The following is a 20065-nucleotide window of genomic DNA, read 5'->3' on the forward strand; positions in this document are numbered from 1 at the left end:
TTTTTCTTTTGAAGCTGAACTTCGGTTAGAAGACTAGGCAGCCATACTGCTGAAGGCAAAGTTAGCAGCTTATCAGCATGCATCTAAACTGCTAAGAACAAATGTTTAAAAGACTATTGGTAACAAATGCTTTGTTGCAAATGGGTCTGAATGCAGTTCTGTGGTAATTCTTATAGTTCATTTTGTCCTGGAAAAATTGTAAGTGTAATACTGTAATTAAAGTATTGAAATATTACTTTCTGCACTTTGCATTGACACTTATATACATAAGTATCTGCATTATATATTTAGGAATAGGAAAATAAAATGATTTTGAATATTGCAGTCTTGAGATGCAATATTTACTATAAGTGTTTTTGAAATACCTTTACATTAATAAACTTGTTAAAGTTGACAGTGATTCTGGTAGGATGACTTCACTTTTCTTCATTTAGTAAGCAATAACATACATATATGGGAACATACACAGGAATAACTTATATAAGACCCTGCCTGGATTGAGAACTTGAAAATTAAAAGATCTGCTTCCCTGCACAGAGTTTGCACACATGGGCATGAGTTTTATAAGGGTAGAAATGTTTTGCTTATTGTCTTTGCCAAATTTTCCAGTCTGAATCAAAACCCAAACCCCCCCCCCCTTTTTTTTTTTCAAGAGTAAAGTGCAACTTTATTAAGAAAGTAAAGGAATAAAAGAATGGCTACTCCATAGACAGAGCAGCCCAAAACCCTTATTCTCTGAGCTCATTTTTCTGAGGGTAAAAGTCACCCTCTGATTTCTATTTATGGTTTAAGAAATGTAGAAGAGATATTAAGCTTTTGATCACTTTGATTAGCTGGCTGTTTTTAATATGCAGGAGATCTGAATCTCAATGTGGTAGCAATGGCTTTATCGGGTTATACGGATGAGAAGAACTCCCTTTGGAGAGAAATGTGTAGCACACTGCGATTACAACTAAACAACCCGTATTTGTGTGTCATGTTTGCATTTCTGACAAGTGAAACAGGATCTTACGATGGAGTTTTGGTAAGCTAACTTGTTTTTTAAGATCTTCCTTTGAATTAAGATAGGAGTTTTTATCTATATTAAAATTTTCAAATGTCTGTTGCATAAAATATTATATTTTGATGCATATGTTATTTAAAATAAGGCATCTTGGGCTTTTTTTTTGAGCAGCTCTTCTTGAGTGTGATTCCCGTCCTGGAGTTAGTTAACTGATACCAAACTGGATTTGATTTTTATGGTTTTAATATAATTTACAGATATAGAAGGAATAAAGATTTTATCCTTTAGCTTAAGAACCGAGCTGTAGAAATCTACAGCTGTGTAAACATAAAAATATATTCGCTGTTTACACTGTGCACACATGCACGTGTGTGTGTGTGTGTGTGTGTGTGTGTATTTAGTTAAATAAAACAACTCACGATTATTGATCAGTTATGGTGGAGGTGGCCATACATCTTGTCCCAGTTAGTCTTTGTGGTTCCTGTTAGGAATGATAACAGTACTTACAGTGGACTATTTCAGCTTTTTATTTGGTCTTTGTGTTATTCTTTTTCTCTTCTGTTTTAACCACCTGTGATCATAACACTATCAAATAGGTTCTTTATCACAAAACGGGAAAGAAAGAATGAAGTGAGATTTGCTTACCAGTTTTAGCTATTGGGTTTTAAGCTAAACAATAGTACTACAACTTTCTTTGCACTACTTGGCTTCTTTGCACTACTTGGGAAGAAATTTCTACACTGAAATTCATTTCTGTGTTTGCTACTGTACCATTTCTTATCAATTATACATTTCTTGAATAAGTGATTTAAGTATTAGTCCCTAAGAATTTGTAAAAATATGTATTTTATTGGAGCAGCTTAATGAAATGTTTAATAAATGTGTATTTTGCACTTTATGTACTTTATTACTTTTAATAAATTACTATTGAACTTTTTCTGACCAATTCAAATTAATACATATAATGTTAGGACTTTATTTTTTAACTGTAATCTTTTTTGTTAAACAGAAGACTTTAAATGTATCTTGGAGAGATAAAATAATAATTTCACGAAGTGTTAGAGAATGATAGAGACTAGATAAACAAGTGGATTGTTAACTTCTGAATTGATAAAGATGTATATTGTTTAAATATTAAATTTCTGCATTTTAAGTTAAGTGACCCATAATAAGTACTTTTCTTTCCTTTTTTTTTTTTTTTTGTTGTTGTTGTTGTTTTTGAGACAGTGTCTTGCTCTGTACCCATACTGGAGTGCAGTGGTGCAATGGCAGCTCACTGCAACCTCCACCTCCTGGGTTTAAGTGATTCTTGTGCCTCAGCCTCCCAAGTAGCTGAGACTGCAGGCATGCACCACCATGCCGGCTAATTTTTGTATTTTTAGTAGAGACGGGGTTTCCTCATGTTGGCCAGAAATATCAATTCTGGTCTCGAACTCCTGATCTTGAATGATCCACCTGCCTTGGCCTCCCAAAGTGCTGGGATTACAGATGTGAGCCACCATGCCCTACCCCAGTATCCTTGTTTTGCTATACATAAATTTGAGTTATTAGATAACAGTCATCTTGAGTACGAAGTTCGTATTTCCAAGCTGTTTCATTTATGTATTTATACTTTATGTATAAATAATTATAATTAATGTTGCTATTTAAAAAATGTTAATAGTAATGTGAAAAGTACTGAATTGGGAAGTCAGAAAATACAGGCCTGACTCCTTGCTCTGCCCCATTTACCATAGCCATTCAGTTAATTTTTTTGAGTATTACTTTCCCGAGATGTAAAATGGGACAGAATAATGTTTATAACTCTTTCCAGATCAAAATTTTGTAACATATGCAACTGAATCTAAGAGTTAAATGTAGTTATATGAAATATGTTCTCTCTTTAGGGCAAAACCATATTTTATCATAGAAAAAATATGCTAAGATATAGGTATCAACTGAAGTGATCTTACGGTTAAAAAAGTAAAATTTTCATAGGATGACTTCAATGGAAATTGGATCTTTTTTTCCACCTTTAAATTATTTTTACAAATTACAAAATTAATTGTACCTTCCTACATTTGTAGTAAATATATTTCAAAAGTGTTTCATGATATTGACGAGTTTACAAAAATTTTAGTTATTATAATGCCTCTGAAGTCTTTGCCACAAACCACCTATATAACAACTTTAGCCACAAGAGTGTGTCTGTTTATGTTTTAAAACTTGTCACTTTGTACTTGGAAACGTATATTGGTATTCTTCTAAGTTGTGTACTGGTGTAGCCAATTCACAAATTTCTTAGACTTACTGATTAACTTAGTAGCCAAGGAAAGATTTCCTTAGTTCTCTAAAATTAATTTGTATGATGGAAAGATTATGTGGCATCTTAAATTTGATATACTGTGCATCATTGCTTATGTTTTATATTGGAGTTATGTAAGACTGACCTGGATTTTTAAAAACTGAATTTGGCTAGTGTTTAAAAGGTAAATTTTTACTTTGCAAGGACAAAACCTTATTGCTGAATTTCCTGAGAGTTACATCAAGAAAGGCATCTCAGGCAATTAATGGCTCCGCAAGATAAATATAACTTATTAATAAATTTGGAAATAAACATATTCATTTTATTTATATAAAACATTCAGTCTCTGCAAAAATTTAAAACCAGTGCGCCTAGAAGTAACTCCTTGTTTTTTCTCTTCTTTCCAGTATGAAAACAAAGTTGCAGTACGTGACAGAGTGGCATTTGCTTGTAAATTCCTTAGCGATACTCAGGTGAAAACTGATTTAATTCCACATTTGAAGTAATTAATATGTACTGTCACAATTATGTGAGAAACTAGTCTTTATAATTATATATGTATGAGATTGATAAGCTAATTCTTCTAAAAAGTATGGTAAGAATTTATTAGATAAAAATATTTTGAAAATGTCTACCATAACTAAATTTATTTGTTTAGAATACTGACAATATGTTAGTATATTTCTTCTTTGGAGGGTAAGATTAGTTAGTAGGTAAAGATGTTAAACTCACCTCTTAGTGATGCTATGCAAGGGTTCCTCATTTTTACTACATTAAACAATGCTAAATGCCTATGCTGTGTATATAGTGAGGGGGAAATGAATGTAAACAACTAGTAATACTATATGCTAAGTACTATAATAATGAAAAATGCTGGGGAAAGATGGAGGAATCTTGGCAAGAGTTTGGGGTGGGTTGAAGTCAGGGAAGACCTAAAGGAAGTTATTCTTGATGATCTTAAAGTTCCCTTCCAACTCCAGATTTTGTGATTCTGTTACATACTACTGTGATAGACAGCAAAAACTTCGCAGAATATTGAGGACAATTCTCTTTAAAATAATAAACCATCTGTAGTTATTTTATGGATTAATTATCAACATAGTAAATGCCTTTTTAAAATATTTTAAATGATTATGGATATTGCTTTGAAATTTGTAATAGATGCAGACTTCTTAGTTACATATTTATATTTTAGTAAAGTCTTTTGTTTTAAAATGTTTTCCATTAGGAATGAAATTGTTCAAAATGTAGTAGTTTTGAAGTACAAAATACATAGTGAAACAGATTGCTTTAGAAAAATCACTTTAAATTTTCCAGTTAAATAGATACATCGAAAAGTTGACCAATGAAATGAAAGAGGCTGGAAATTTGGAAGGAATTTTGCTTACAGGCCTTACTAAAGATGGAGTGGACTTAATGGAGAGTTATGTTGATAGAACTGGAGATGTTCAAACAGCAAGTTACTGTATGTTACAGGTCAGTGCAGTTTGACAGCAGCTTTTAAAAAAGTAACAATATTCTATATTTTCTTTCCTCAGTTGAAAGTAAATATGCACTTTTGCTTGCTTAGGATCTTTAGAAGGCATTTAGTTTTAACCTAATCAGTTGATCTGCTGAAGACTTGTGCCTTATCTTCCTGTCCCTAAGCCTCTTCATTGAGTTATCCAGTTTTTCCTTTCAGTCTGGGAAGGGCCAGTCTTGACTGCATCGGAATTTATGTAAAGCTCAAATGGAATAGAGAAACTCTCTTCAGTTTCTCCAATTGTTGACATAACTGCATCTTCTACAAGAAAGATTGGCTTTTCCTGATCTCAACTATAGTCTTACTTGAAGTGCTGAAGTCTAGTTATACCACAGCTCTCAGCTTTCATTTTCTCTTTTTATTATCGATGGGGGTATTTGGGGTAACCAATTTATCTATATTTTCTCAATTTTTACTGTCCAGTGATTAAAAACAGATTCCAGGCATAGATTGCTGTCTACTTTACTTTTGCTGGAAATAATGGTAAAATTTAGAGTATTCTGAGATTTCCTGTAGCCCTCCAGTTGATCTTATCGTTACATGGTGTCGGTACCCTCCTCTTTCCTGCCCTCATCCTCATATCACAATATGGTGGCATACTGTGTACTGGGTGAACACAGGAAAATGCCCCTCTCCCACTGCACCTTCTTGCGCATATATAGAGACACTAGCCCACAGACCACACAGTAAACTTACCTAATGTATCAAGCCACTGCCCATGGAAGAAAAAGTACCCTTCTATAACATTTTTTCTTGCTGAGATAAAATTATGTCTTTTAAATTAAAGTGTATGTATATGGCTGTAGATGGCTACAGAGTGCAAATGAGTTAGTAACTTCTTACCGAGATTTATAAAATATATTTAAAATGCAGACAATACAGATCTTGCTTTTTTAAAATCCAGTCTGATAATTGCTGCCTTTAATTGGAGTGTTTCCTTCATTTACATTTATATGGTCATGGTTAAGTCTACCATCTTGCTGTTTGTTTTCCGTTTTGTTTGTCCTTTTTCCTTTTGTTCCTATGTTCCTTTCCCACCTTATTTTGGGTTAATATTTCCATGTTTCATTTTATTGCCTCTATTGGCTTTTTAGCTATATCTCTCTTCATTATCTTTTTTAAAAGATGCTGCTGTAGGTCTAACAATATGCATCCCTCAACTCATCAAAGTCAACATTTTAACCCCTCATACTTCACATTTCTCACCTGACACATCATGCTTTCTTTCTACTTTACCCTTTCTTATGTCACTCTGACACTTTCTGGGTTTTACTTGATGCTTCACAAATGTCACAACAGTGTGATTTCATTTACCCATCCATTCCTTTGTCCTATTGTCATATATTTTACTTTTACAGATATTATATACTCCAACTTACTGTGTTCTTTTTAACACTCATTTGTCTTTTATGTAAATTATGAAAAGAAGACATGGGCTTTTATATTTATTCACTTATTTACCATTCCTGGCATTCTTTTTCCTTTCTGTAAATCCTATAGCATTCCTTGTAATATAGGTGACAGATTCTCTCAAATTTTAACTGAAAATGTCTATTTCACTCTTATTTTTTCTTTCAACACTTTAAAGATGTAGTTTCACTGTCTTCTGGCCTCTGTTGTTTCTGATGAGAATCAGCTGTTCTTATGCTTGTCTCCCTGTCTGTGATGTTTCATTTTTTGTTGGGTTTTTTTTTTTTTTTTTGAGGCAGGGTCTCGCTCTCTCACCCAGGCTGGGGTGGATCTCAGCTCATTGCAGCCTCCAGGCTCAAGCAATCCTCCCACCTCAGCCTCCCAAGGAACTGGACCACAGGTTCACGCCACCACTCCTGGCTAATTTTTTGTATTTTTGACAGAAATGGGGTTTCACCATGTTGCCCAGACTGGTCTCAAACTCCTGACCTCAAGTGATCTGCCCACCCCAGCCTCTGAAAGTGTTAGGATTACAGGCATGAGCCACCACGCCCAGCCTAAATTCTGATTTTTAATGTTTAAGTAAATTTGTTTTCCTTGCAACCATCAATAAAATGTTTTCTATTATTTATATGTAGGATAATCTTTTTGGGTTTCTTCCAGGATTTTTCCTTTACCTTTGATTTTTCAGTAGTATGACCTTAATGTGCCTGGTTGTGGTTCCTTTTATCCTGTTTGTGGTTCACTGAGCTTCTTGGATCTGGAAGTCTGTTTTTCAGCAGATTTGGGAAGTATGGGGATATTATTTCTTTAAATATTTTTTTCTGCCTCAATCTTATTCGGTTTTTCTTCTAGGACTCTTATTACATATGTATTAAACCACTTCATAGTGTTCATAGGTGCCTGAGGCTCTATTCTTCTTCCTTCCATGTTTTTTTTCCCACTATTCTTCAAATTGGTTAATTTTTTTTTTTTTAAGACAGAGTCTTGCTGTGTCACGCAGGCTGGAGTGCAGTGGCACAATCTTGGCTCACTGCAACCTCCACCTCCCAGGTTCAAGCATTCGAGTGATTCTCATGCCTCAGCCTCCCGAGTAGCTGGGATTGCAGGCATGTGCCACCACACCTGGCTAATTTTTTGTATTTTTAGTAGGGACATGGTTTCACTGTGTTGGCCATGCTGATCTTAAATGCCTGTCCTCAAGTGATCTGCCCGCCTCGGCCTCGCAAAGTGCTGGGATTACAGGCGCGAGCCACTGTGCCAGGCCCAGATTTGTTGATTCTGTTGACTTATTCCATCAACTCTGTCTGCTGTTAAACTTCCCAGGGAATTGTTCATTTCAGTTATTGTGCTTTTCAGTTACAGAATCTTAACTTTGTTACAGTTTACATTAGCAGTCCCCAACCTTTTTGCACCAGGGACTTTTTAGCACCAGGGGGTTGGTTTAGGGATGATTCCAGCACATTGTATTTATTGTGCACTTTATTTCTATTATTATTGCACTGTAATACATAATGAAATAATTCTACAACTCACCATAATGTAGAATCAGTGGGAGCTCTGAGGTTATTTTCCTGCAACTAGGTGGTCCCATCTGGGGATGATGGGAGACATTGACAGATCATCAGGCATTAGATTCTCATAAGGAGTATGCAGCCTAGATCCCTCACATGTGCAGTTCACAGTAGGGTTCACTCTCCTATGAGAATCTAATGCCACCACTGATCTGACAGGAGGCAGAGCTCAGGCAGTAATGTGAGGGATGGGGAGCAGCCGTAAATACAGATGAAGCTTTGCTTATTGCCCTGCCACTCACCTCCTGCTGTGTGACCCAGTTTGTACCAGGCCATGGACCTGGGGGTATATTGGGGGTTGGAGCCCCCTGGTTTACATTTCTCGGTTCAGATTCCTTATCTCTTCACTCATCAAAACACTATTTTCCCAAGCCCTTCTGATTTGGTCAGACTCAATCTCTGAACTATTTTCATTACAGATCATGTTGTGGCTTGATTTTAGGCTTTATTGGAGAGGATCTAGAGAAGACTTACTGTATATGTATTGACCAAATTCTTACTTAGTTTATCTCCTTATTGCCATATAAGGGGAAAGAATGAGATGTGAAAACATCTTATTTTTCTGTGAATTTTCTTTTTAAACCAGGGATTATATGCTACTTTGGTACTTAGTTCTGCCTACTTGGTCATAATTAGGGCTAGAGTAGACCTCTACTTTTTTAAGAAATGAAATTGTAAGCTATGTGTTTCACATGTTCTTTTAGCTAAATTTAACTCTGGTAATTAACACTGAATTTAATAGATGAAAGATATGTTGCTTCAGTTTTTGATTGGATGTCTAAAGATTATATTAGCTGTTACAGATTTTTGTTCTTTTTTTTTATAAGTAAGATATACGCCAGGTTCTCTCTGAAATTTCACTTTTCTATTGGCCCTCAAGTAGGACTGAGAAAACTGACCTTCAGATTGATGCCAAAGCATCATTGGAAGTAGAGACTTTCTCTCCTTTCTCCATTATGTAAAGTTAAGGAAGATATCCTGGACAGGGCTGAAAGTCTTCTAAGAAAACCTGAAGCGGCCGGGCATGGTGACTCACGCCTGTAATCCCAGCACTTTGGGAGGCCCAGGTGGGCAGGTTACCTGAGGTCAGGAGTTCAAGACCAGCCTGGCCAACATGGTGAAACCCCATCTCTACTAAAAATATAAAAATTAGGTGGTGGCACACCCCTGTAATCCCAGCTACTCAAGCAGGAGAATTGCTTGAGCCCGGGAGGCAGAGGTTGCAGTGAGCCGAGATCGTGCCACTGCGCTCCAGCCTGGCCGACAGAGTGAGACTCTGTCTCCAAAAAAAAAAAAAAAAGAAAAGAGAAAAAGAAAACCTAAAGCAAGCATAGATGAAATGTGGAATGTCACAGCTGCCAGGGAAAATACAACTTTAGGAAAATTATTACTGGCAAGAACTTGAAGATCTTAATGAGAAGAACTCTAAAGTAAATTTAACTAAAACAAGGTGTTGCTTTTAACTGTGGCTACGGGCAAAAGAACTAAGAAGGTATTTGGTTTGGTTTTGCTTTTTCTTGTTTTATTATTATTTTTAAGGCAAGAAATGTATGTTTTAATTGAAGGCAAGAGTAAGAATAGACAGGTTTAACTTACAGATAAGTAGATATATAAAAGCAGCATCTCAGTTCACCGTGCATTGCTAGATAGGAAGGACCAAGCTAACTGTTAGTTCAGATGTGACTGAGCAATTTTGGTGTGCATTTGGATTTTTTTTTTTTTTAATGGAGTCTCATTCTGTCACCCAGACTACAGTGCAACGGCACAATCTCAGCTCACTGCAACTTCCGCCTCCCGGTTCAGGCATCAACCTCCCAAGTAACTAAGATTATAGGCACCTGCCACCACACCTGGCTAATTTTTGTATTTTTACTAGAGACAGGGTTTCACCATGTTGGCCAGGCTGGTCTCGAACTCCTGACGTCAAGTGATCCGCCTACCTCGGCCTTCCAAAGTGCTGAGATTACAGGCATGAGCCATCACGCCCAGCCTGTATTACATTTGGATTTGATAGTAAACAGAGTTTGTGAACCCAGAGGTTTTTAATTGCTGGGACAAAGGGTATTCGTATCACTGTTTACAACATTCAACCACGAAGTTCTGTTTTCTTAAACTTAACTAAAAGGTAGAGAATTACACTTCCCTGGCCAGGTATGATATATAAAGTACATATTTATGTCAATAGTGGAACCCAGCTTGAGATAAATTAATGGAGCTTCCATAAATTTTCTTTATTCTCATTAGGAGCCAGCTTTTGGCAAAAAAAAAAAAAAAAAAAAAGGCCTATTTCTTCTGTGTTACTCATACTTACATGCTACCCAGAAGTCTCTGGCCTAGCCAGGAGATTTTAAACAATTGAAATAATGCATGTTTTCGTTTTAGGGTTCACCTTTAGATGTTCTTAAAGATGAAAGGGTTCAGTACTGGATTGAGAATTATAGAAATTTGTTAGATGCCTGGAGGTTTTGGCATAAACGAGCTGAATTTGATATTCACAGGAGTAAGTTGGATCCCAGTTCCAAGCCTTTAGCACAAGTAAGTACATTGTTTTGGAGAAAATCAAATTGTAACATGTTGATGTTCAATTTAATAAGTTACTATTAGCTCGTTATTTTGCTTATATTGAGTTCCCATTGATGTCTTTGTCTTTTCTAGACTGAACTTTGTCCTTGATCTTCCTGTCCTTTGGTTCTGCTTCTTGCTAACAGTCATCTCAGTGGCTTGAGCTTTAGTCGCAGATAGAACAAACCACAGCAGGCCTGAAGTTTTCCAGTGTATTTCCAGCCCTTTCAGATTCTAAGCTATTACATTATCTTATAAATTCCACTTGTGTATTAAGTTTTTTAGCATTATTTATGTGCAGTAAGGCAGGATTTGGGTTTTTTAGACTTTAGCAGTATTACCTATATCTATATGTTTAATTACACATGGAAATTTTTTTTTTAGCATTAGTTTAAAAAATGAGATTGTTGTCACATAAGGTATACCACATTAAATCACTGTGTCTTAGTTCAGATATTAAATATTATGTTATCCTCAATATGAGCACTGGATGGTGCTATTTTCTTATTTTAGGAACTTGAGAAAGTGCTTATATTAAAACCAGAGTGTTGATAAAATAGCATTACATGGTAGTAATGTTACTAATCTATATGATAAGTGATTAAGAGCCTAGCAATTTACTGTAAAAACAAAATGAACAGCTTCTATTGCTATTATTCTAAAAATTTAACTATTTACCATTATAAGTTTGTTAACTCTCTTTGTCTTAGGAACAGCGTTTTCTTTATAAGAAAATTTTGTTCAGAAGATTACATCACTGAACTGTGGTTTAGAAGTCATATTGGGATATTTTGTAATGGCCCAGTGTGAATTCTGAAGTCATTGTTATTTCTAAAATGTTGGAGTCTAAAGTTTGAGTTCTTCCACCAATTTCAGTGGTATTAGTAAGAATATAATTAAAAAGGAAGTACCCCAAAAATGTAATTGCTAGGTATAAATTTTAAATGAGAGCTAGTCAACCTTAGCAGATCAATTTTGAAATATGAAATAAAGTTTTTTAAAAGTATTTAAAAATAATTTGTTAGGCGCACACTAAGTTATTTAGCATTCCATTATGGTTTGCATTACATTTATTTTTTCTTTCATTTGTTTTGTAGGTTTTTGTGAGTTGCAATTTCTGTGGCAAGTCAATCTCCTACAGCTGTTCAGCTGTGCCTCATCAGGGCAGAGGTTTTAGTCAGTATGGTGTGAGTGGCTCACCAACGAAATCTAAAGTCACAAGTTGTCCTGGCTGTCGAAAACCCCTTCCTCGATGTGCGCTTTGTCTCATTAATATGGGAACACCAGTTTCCAGCTGTCCTGGTATGACATAATTTTACAAAATAATTTTATGAACTGAAATGATTCTTACATAATTGAGTTAATGTTGCAAATAAAATACAAACTAGCTAGAGTTATTCTAAGAAAGGGCAGTTTACTAGCTTGAAGGCTTTTATGTTCCTATAGTTTATGAACTACGTAAACTAAAAGCAAAATCTATATCTATTGATACTTCAGGTAATTTCACAAGTTCTGACCAATTTAAAGTTTGTGAGAAAAACTTAAATATGAAATAATCTTAATATATTACCATTTTCTTATCACTGTTTCCACTAAGAGGAGTTCGTTCAAATTTGATTATTTAAAAGTCAGTATACCCGCACCTATTAACAGATACTTTGTATTTCTAAGGATCTTTTGACATCATTAAAGCACTTTGACATTTCTTCCTTCATCTTCAAAACCTACCTATAAAATACGTAAGAGAAGGGTCAGTTGCAGTGGCTCATGCCTGTAATCCCAGCTCTTTGAGAGGCCAGGGTGGAAGGATTACTTGAGCCTGGGAGTTTCAGACCAGCCTGAGCAAAATAGTGAGACCCCATCTCTATAATTTTTGGCCAGACATGGTGGCTCACGCCTGTAATCCCAACACTTTGGGTGGCCGAGGCTGGCAGATCACAAGGTCAGAAGATCAAGACCATCCTGGCAAACATCGTGAAACCTCATCTCTACTAAAAATACAAAAAATTAGCCGGGCGTGGTGGCACGCACCTGTAGTCCCAGCTGCTTGGGAGGCTGAGGCAGGAGAATTGCTTGAACCCGGGAGGCAGAGGTTGCAGTGAGCCAAGATCGTGCCACTGCACTCCAGCCTGGGCGACAGAGCAAGACTCTGTCCTAAATTTAAAAAAAAAATTTTTTTTAATTAAAAAATAATAATAAATAAGAAAATACATAGAGAAAGTATTAGCCTAGAAGTCAGGTCCCTTGACTTCTAGATTTTGATGCTGCTTCTGCTGTTTGTCAGTTACCTAGTAAATTTTTATATTTATATATATGTATATATATATTCATATATATATAAAAAATAAAGGCAATACGTAATGTTTTAAATGTACATTTTAGTTTTGATTTAAATTTTAATCAAGGATTTTTATTTTATACATTGCATACTGACCACTCTTTTATGTTACTCTGGTCCTAATAAACAGAAAATAACAATTTGGAATATATACATATACACACACACACACACACACACTGTTCGTTTTTTTTTGTTTTGTTTTGTTTTGTTTTTTGAGACAGGATCTCACTCTGTCACCCAGGATAGAATGCAGTGGCATGATCTCGGCTCACGGCAACCTCTGCCTACTGCCTCCTGGGCTCAGGTGATCCTCCCACCTCAGCCTCCCAAGTAGCTGGGACCATAGGGTTTCACCCTGTTGCCCTGGCTGGTCTTGAACTCCTGAACTCAAGCGATCCACCTGCCTCAGCCTCCCAAAGTGCTGGGATTACAGGCATGAGCCACCATGCCCAGCCTATATTTTTTAATGGTTAGAAATATTAAGATTATTTTTTACTCTTTATAGTAAACATATGGAAAATTTTTGAGAATAGTAGATAATTAAATATCTTATACGTGGTGGCTGGAATTATTCCAGCTCTTTACCTAACTTGAAAATGATACTGTGGCACAATTTTCAATTAAAATCATTTTGGGTATTTGGCACACAGGCGTAATGAATAAAGAACTGGTTAGAGTGTCAGAATGTCTGTTTTAATTCTAACTCTGTGACGTGCACTCTGTGACACTGATAGTTACTTGCACCTTCCTCTGGACTGGAGATCCTTTCTAGTGCATTCATTTTATAATTCTATTCTGTATCTTGTTCATTTAAGTAGTCTGCTTTATCATTACATTAACATTTATGAAAGACTTGCTGGTATCATTGGCTTAGCGATTATTTTTCCATCTAGATGCTTTTTTTAAAGAAATGAAGAGAATATGTAATGTTTTAAATGTACATTTTAGTTTTGATTTAAATTTTAATCGAGGATTTTTATTTTATACATTACATACTGATCACTGTTTTATGTTACTCTGGTCCTAATAAACAGAAAATAACAATTTGGAATATCTACAACAATGAGAGCTCGAGGTAAAATATAGCATAAATAAGTCATATATGTGTATGAACTGAGATATATAGAAATAATTAAATGTAACACATCTTTTGGACCATAAGCCTCAGGAAGCTATAAGGATTATTTGCATTCTTACACCTGGGCACTCTTCCTTTTTGCTGAATACCAGTTTTTCAATCTTTTCTATTTTCGAAATAGGTAAGAAAAGAAAATAATTTTCTAGAATTTGAAGAAAAATCTTAAAACATTTGAAATTGTTTATTATGATGACTAATATAACGAATAGCACTCAGGTTTATCAAATATTAACATTTTTCCATATTTGTTATAGAATTTGTTTCCATATTTGCTACAGAAATAATTTCTTTATATATATAATACATATTTGAACACTGATTTTACTTGATACATTAATATAATGCTGATGTGCTGAGATGAATAAATCAAAGAACCTCTTGGTGTGCAATAAGCATAGTTAACGAATATAAAATAAGTGATATTTTCTAGAAAATAAATACTGGTCTACAATGCCTTATCTGTCATTTCAAAGTCTCTAAAAAGATCTGAAAATCCAATGCCTTTTAAAAATAAAATTACAGTAATCTCATTTGGCCACAAAACCTGTTCAGAATTGATGTGAGGCTATTAAGATATTTATTTCTCTTATTTATTAGTGAATATTCATCTTTCACTGCAGAAATACTAACAAGTTTGATTACAGGGTGCTTTAGACTTCCCTCAAAGTGTACATATTTGCTACTTTTTTCTAAAATCCCAAACATCCTGGATTCTGAAACACATCTAAACCCCCAACATGAATTAGGACTATTATATAAGGAAAGAATTAGGAATTTTGAAAGTGGGAAATATTACTTCTATCTGAAGGATATCTGGAAAGCTTTAGGAGGAAGTTACCATTTAAGCCAGTCCTTTAAAGTTTGGTAGATTTAATATATGAAGATTGCAGGGAAGCCATCCAGGTTGCAGACCAAGAGTAAAAAACATGAACTAGGGTGAAGAGATTGGTAAGTATTATGATAAGTACAGGGGGTGTTTGGGAAGAGCAAGTGTATTGTTGTGAAAGGACCTAGGAAGTGAACTGATAAGAAACAGTAGGAAAATTAGGGAGAGCCTGAATATGATCTTTAAAGGCATTGCTGAGCTAAGTTAGAGAATAATCACTATTTATAATAGCAAAGACATAAAATCAACTTCAATGCCCATCAGTGGTGGACTGGATAAAGAAATGTGGTACATACACAGCATAGAATACTATGCAGCCATGTCTTTTGCAGCAGCATGGATAGAGCTGGAGGCCATTATCCTAAGCAAACTAACACAGGAACAGAAAACCAAATACCACATGTTATAAGTAGGAGCTAAACATTGAGAACATATGGTCATAAAGAAGGAATAACAGACACCAGGGCTTACTGGAGGGTGCTAGGTGGGAGGAGGATCGAAAAACTACCTGTCGGGTACTATGTTTATTACCTGGATGATGAAATAATCCGTACACCAAAACCCCCATGACACGCAATTTACCTGTATAACAAACCTGCACATGTACCCCTGAAACTAAAGTAAAAGTTTAAAAAAAAGAAAAAGAAGCAAATAATTTTTTTTTATGTGAAATCAGAAAAGTCCATTTCCAAAGTAAAACAGGATCTAATAGAAATCAAGTGCTGGCTAATTGGATAAAGAGCCAAGACCCATCAGTGTGCTGTATTCAGGAAACCCATCTCACGTGCAGAGACACACATAGGCTCAAAATAAAGGGATGGAGGAAGATCTACCAAGCAAATGGAAAACAAAAAAAGGCAGGGGTTGCAATCCTGATCTCGGATAAAACAGACTTTAAACCAACAAAGATCAAAAGAGACAAGGCCATTACATAATGGTAAAGGGATCAGTTCAACACGAAGAACTAACTATCCTAAATATATATGCACCCAATACAGGAGCACCCAGATTCATAAAGCAAGTCCTTAGTGACCTACAAAGAGACTTAGACTCCCACACAATAATAATGGGAGACTTTAACACCCCACTGTCAACATTAGACAGATCAACGAGACAGAAAGTGAACAAGGATAACCAGGAATTGAACTCAGCTCTGCACCAAGCAGACCTAATAGACATCTACAGAACTCTCCACCCCAAATCAACAGCATATAGATTCTTTTCAGCACCACACCACACCTATTCCAAAATTGACCACATAGTTGGAAGTAAAGCACTCCTCAGCAAATGTAAAAGAACAGAAATTATAACAAACTGTCTGTCAGACCACAGTGCAATCAAACTAGAACTCAGGATTAAGACATTCACTCAAAACTGCTCAACTACATGGAAACTGAACAACCTGCCCCTGAATGACTATCAGGTACATAACAAAATGAAGGCAGAAATAAAGATGTTCTTTGAAACCAACGAGAACAAAGACACAACATACCAGAATCTCTGGGACACATTCAAAGCAGTGTTTAGAGGGAAATTTATAGCACTAAATGCCCACAAGAGAAAGCAGGAAAGATCTAAAATTGACACCTTAACATCACAATTGAAAGAACCAGAGAAGCAAGAGCAAACACATTGAAAAGCTAGCAGAAGGCAAGAAATAACTAAGATCAGAGCAGAACTGAAGGAAATAGAGCCACAAAAGACCCTTCAAAAAATCAATGAATCCAGGAGCTGGGTTTTTTTTTGAAAAGATCAACAAAATTGATAGACCGCTAGCAAGACTAATAAGAAAAGAGAGAAGAATCAAATAGACGCAATAAAGAATGACAAAGGGGATATCACCACCGATCCCACAGAAATACGAACTACCATCAGGGAATACCATAAACACCTCTATGCAAATAAACTAGAAAATCTAGAAGAAATGGATAAATTCCTGGACACATACACCCTCCCAAGACTAAACCAGGAAGAAGTTGAATCTCTGAATAGACCAATAACAGGCTCTGAAATTGAGGCAATACTTAGTAGCTTACCAACCAAAAAAAGTCCAGGACCAGATGGATTCACAGCCGAACTCTACCAGAGGTACAAGGAGGAGCTGGTACCATTCCTTCTGAAACTATTCCAATCAATAGAAAAAGAGGGAATCCTCCCCAACTCATTTTATGAGGCCAGCATCATCCTGATACCAAAGACTGGCAGAGACACAACAAAAAAAGAGAATTTTAGGCCAATATCCTTGATGAACATTGATGCAAAAATCCTCAATAAAATACTGGCAAACCGAATCCAGCAACACATCAAAAAGCTTATCCACCATGATCAAGTGGGCTTCATCCCTGGGATGCAAGGCTGGTTCAACATACGAAAATCAATAAATGTAATCCAGCATATAAACAGAACCAAAGACAAAAACCACATGATTATCTCAATAGTTGCAGAAAAGGCCTTTGACAAAATTCAACAACCCTTCATGCTAAAAACTCTCAATAAATTAGGTATTGATGGGACGTATCACAAAATAATAAGAGCTATCTGTGACAAACCCACAGCCAATATCATACTGAATGGACAAAAAACTGGAAGCATTCCCTTTGAAAACTGGCACAAGACAGGGATGCCCTCTCTCACCACTCCTATTCAACATAGTGTTGGAAGTTCTGGCCAGGGCAATCAGACAGGAGAAGGAAATAAAGGGCATTCATTTAGGAAAAGAGGAAGTCAAATTGTCCCTGTTTGCAGATGACATGATTGTATATCTAGAAATCCCCATTGTCTCAGCCCAAAATCTCCTTAAGCTGATAAGCAACTTCAGCAAAGTCTCAGGATACAAAATCAATGTGCAGAAATCACAAGCATTCTTATACACCAATAACAGACAAACAGAGAGCCAAATCATGAGTGAACTCCCATTCACAATTGCTTCAAAGAGAATAAAATACCTAGGAATCCAGCTTACAAGGGATGTGAAGGACCTCTTCAAGGAGAACTACAAACCACTGCTCAATGAAATAAAAGAGGATACAAACAAATGGAAGAACATTCCATGCTCATGGGTAGGAAGAATCAATATCATGAAAATGGCCATACTGCCCAAGGTAATTTATAGATTCAATGCCATCCCCATCAAGCTACCAATGACTTTCTTCACAGAATTCAAAAAAACTAAAGTTCATATGGAACCAAAAAAGAGCCCGCATTGCCAAGTCAATCCCAAGCCAAAAGAACAAAGCCGGAGGCATCACACTACCTGACTTCAAACTATACTACAAGGCTACAGTAACCAAAACAGCATGGTACTGGTACCAAAACAGAGATATAGACCAATGGAACAGAACAGAGCCCTCAGAAATAATGCCACCTATCTACAACCATCTGATCTTTGACAAACCTGAGAAAAGCAATGGGGAAAGGATTCCCTATTTAATAAATGGTGCTGGGAAAACTGGCTAGCCATATGTAGAAAGCTGAAACTGGATCACTTCCTTACACCTTATACAAAAATTAATTCAAGATGGATTAAAGACTTAAATGTTAGACCTAAAACCATAAAAACCCTAGAAGAAAGGCAATACCATTCAGGACATAGGCATGGGCAAGGACTTCATGTCTAAAACACCAAAAGCAATGGCAACAAAAGCCAAAATTGACAAATGGGATCTAATTAAAGTAAAGAGCTTCTGCACAGCACAAGAAACTACCATCAGAGTGAACAGGCAACCTACAAAATGGGAGAAAATTTTCGCAACCTACTCATCTGACAAAGGGCTAACATCCAGAAGCTACAATGAACTCAAACAAATTTACAAGAAAAAAACAACACCATCAAAAACTGGGCAAAGGATATGAACAGACATTTCTCAAAAGAAGACATTTATGCAGCCAAAAAAACACATGAAAAAATGTTCATCATCACTGGCCATCATAGAAATGCAAATCAAAACCACAATGAGATACCATCTCACACCAGTTAGAATGGCAATCATTAAAAAGTCAGGAAACAACAGGTGCTGGAGAGGATGTGGAGAAATAGGAACACTTTTACACTGTTGGTGGGACTGGAAACTAGTTCGACCATTGTGGAAGTCACTGTAGCGATTCCTCAGGGATCTAGAAGTAGAAATACCATTTGACCCAGCCATTCCATTACTGGGTATATACCCAAAGGATTATAAATCATGCTGCTATAAAGACACATGCACACGTATGTTTATTGCAGCACTATTCACAATAGCAAAGACTTGGAACCAAGCCAAATGTCCAACAATGATAGACTGGATTAAGAAAATGTGGCACATATACACCATGGAATACTATGCAGCCATAAAAAATGATGAGTTCATGTAGGGACATGGATGAAGCCGGAAACCATCATTCTCAGCAAACTATCGCAAGGACAAAAATCCAAACACCACATGTTCTCACTGACAGGCGGGAATTGAACAATTTGAGAACACATGGACACAGGAAGGGGAACATCACACATCGGGGACTGTTGTGGGGTGGGGGGAAGGGGGAGGGATAGCATTAGGAGATATACCTAATGCTAAATGACGAGTTAATGGGTGGAGCACACCAACATGGCACATGTATACATATGTAAAAAACCTGCACGTTGTGCACATGTACCCTAAAACTTAAAGTATAATAATAATAAAATAAAATAAAGTGCTGGCTAGTGGCTCGAGTATCTAAACCTCCCTGGTGCTTTGCCTGCAATCAGAGATTGCATCCATCCATCATGCTTTGTGATTCAAATAGCTGGAATTTCTATAAGCTTATTTAACTGAGACTTGATATTTTTATACTCAATTGTGCTTTGAAGATTAGAAATCTATTGAAACAGTTCTAACGTCATTATAAACATTATAAATATTATTTATTCAACAAATGTTTATTTGGTACCTATTGTTCCAAGTGCTAGAAATGTTACAGTAAAGAAAACAAAAATCGCTGCCCTTACAGAATTTAACTTCTGGACAATGAGACATTTTTTAAAAGTTAGATTATCTACTGGTTTCCTTCATTTTCCTCTTACGTTATGAGTTAATGCATAAGTGAAACTCTGGTTTCGCCTAAAGTGTTCTGTGGCACTTGTCTTCATAATTCACTATAAATCTTTTAAAATTTGAAGTCATTTGATCTTAAGCCTTTATACTTGGCAGTGAGATAGACCTTAATACTTGCAGTTTCGTCAGAAAAATATAAGGATATGCCTTGTTCTGATTCAGTCTGTTATCTGTTTATGTTAGAAGTTACAAAAACAAAGTGGCAAGCACTAATGAGAGCTTTACACAAAGGTGTAAAGTAGTGTACATATCACATCTATATTTTATTTATCT

At 35.9% G+C, this 20065-nt stretch overlaps 1 protein-coding gene across 5 annotated transcripts in view; it reads left to right on the top strand.

Annotated features, from left to right (window-relative positions):
• The window catches only part of MIOS (meiosis regulator for oocyte development), a 57533-nt gene that overhangs the window by 19201 nt on the left and 18267 nt on the right, over positions 1-20065 (top strand). For all 5 annotated transcript variants that reach the window (XM_034963687.3, XM_008978677.6, XM_008978680.7 and 2 more), the window contains 5 exons: positions 855-1024; positions 3695-3760; positions 4605-4763; positions 10176-10328; positions 11453-11657. In XM_034963687.3, the coding sequence (XP_034819578.2) occupies positions 855-1024; positions 3695-3760; positions 4605-4763; positions 10176-10328; positions 11453-11657 (753 nt within the window). The remainder of the gene's footprint in view (positions 1-854; positions 1025-3694; positions 3761-4604; positions 4764-10175; positions 10329-11452; positions 11658-20065) is intronic.

Source organism: Pan paniscus, chromosome 6, assembly GCF_029289425.2.
Source record: "Pan paniscus chromosome 6, NHGRI_mPanPan1-v2.0_pri, whole genome shotgun sequence".
Classification (NCBI taxonomy): domain Eukaryota; kingdom Metazoa; phylum Chordata; class Mammalia; order Primates; family Hominidae; genus Pan; species Pan paniscus.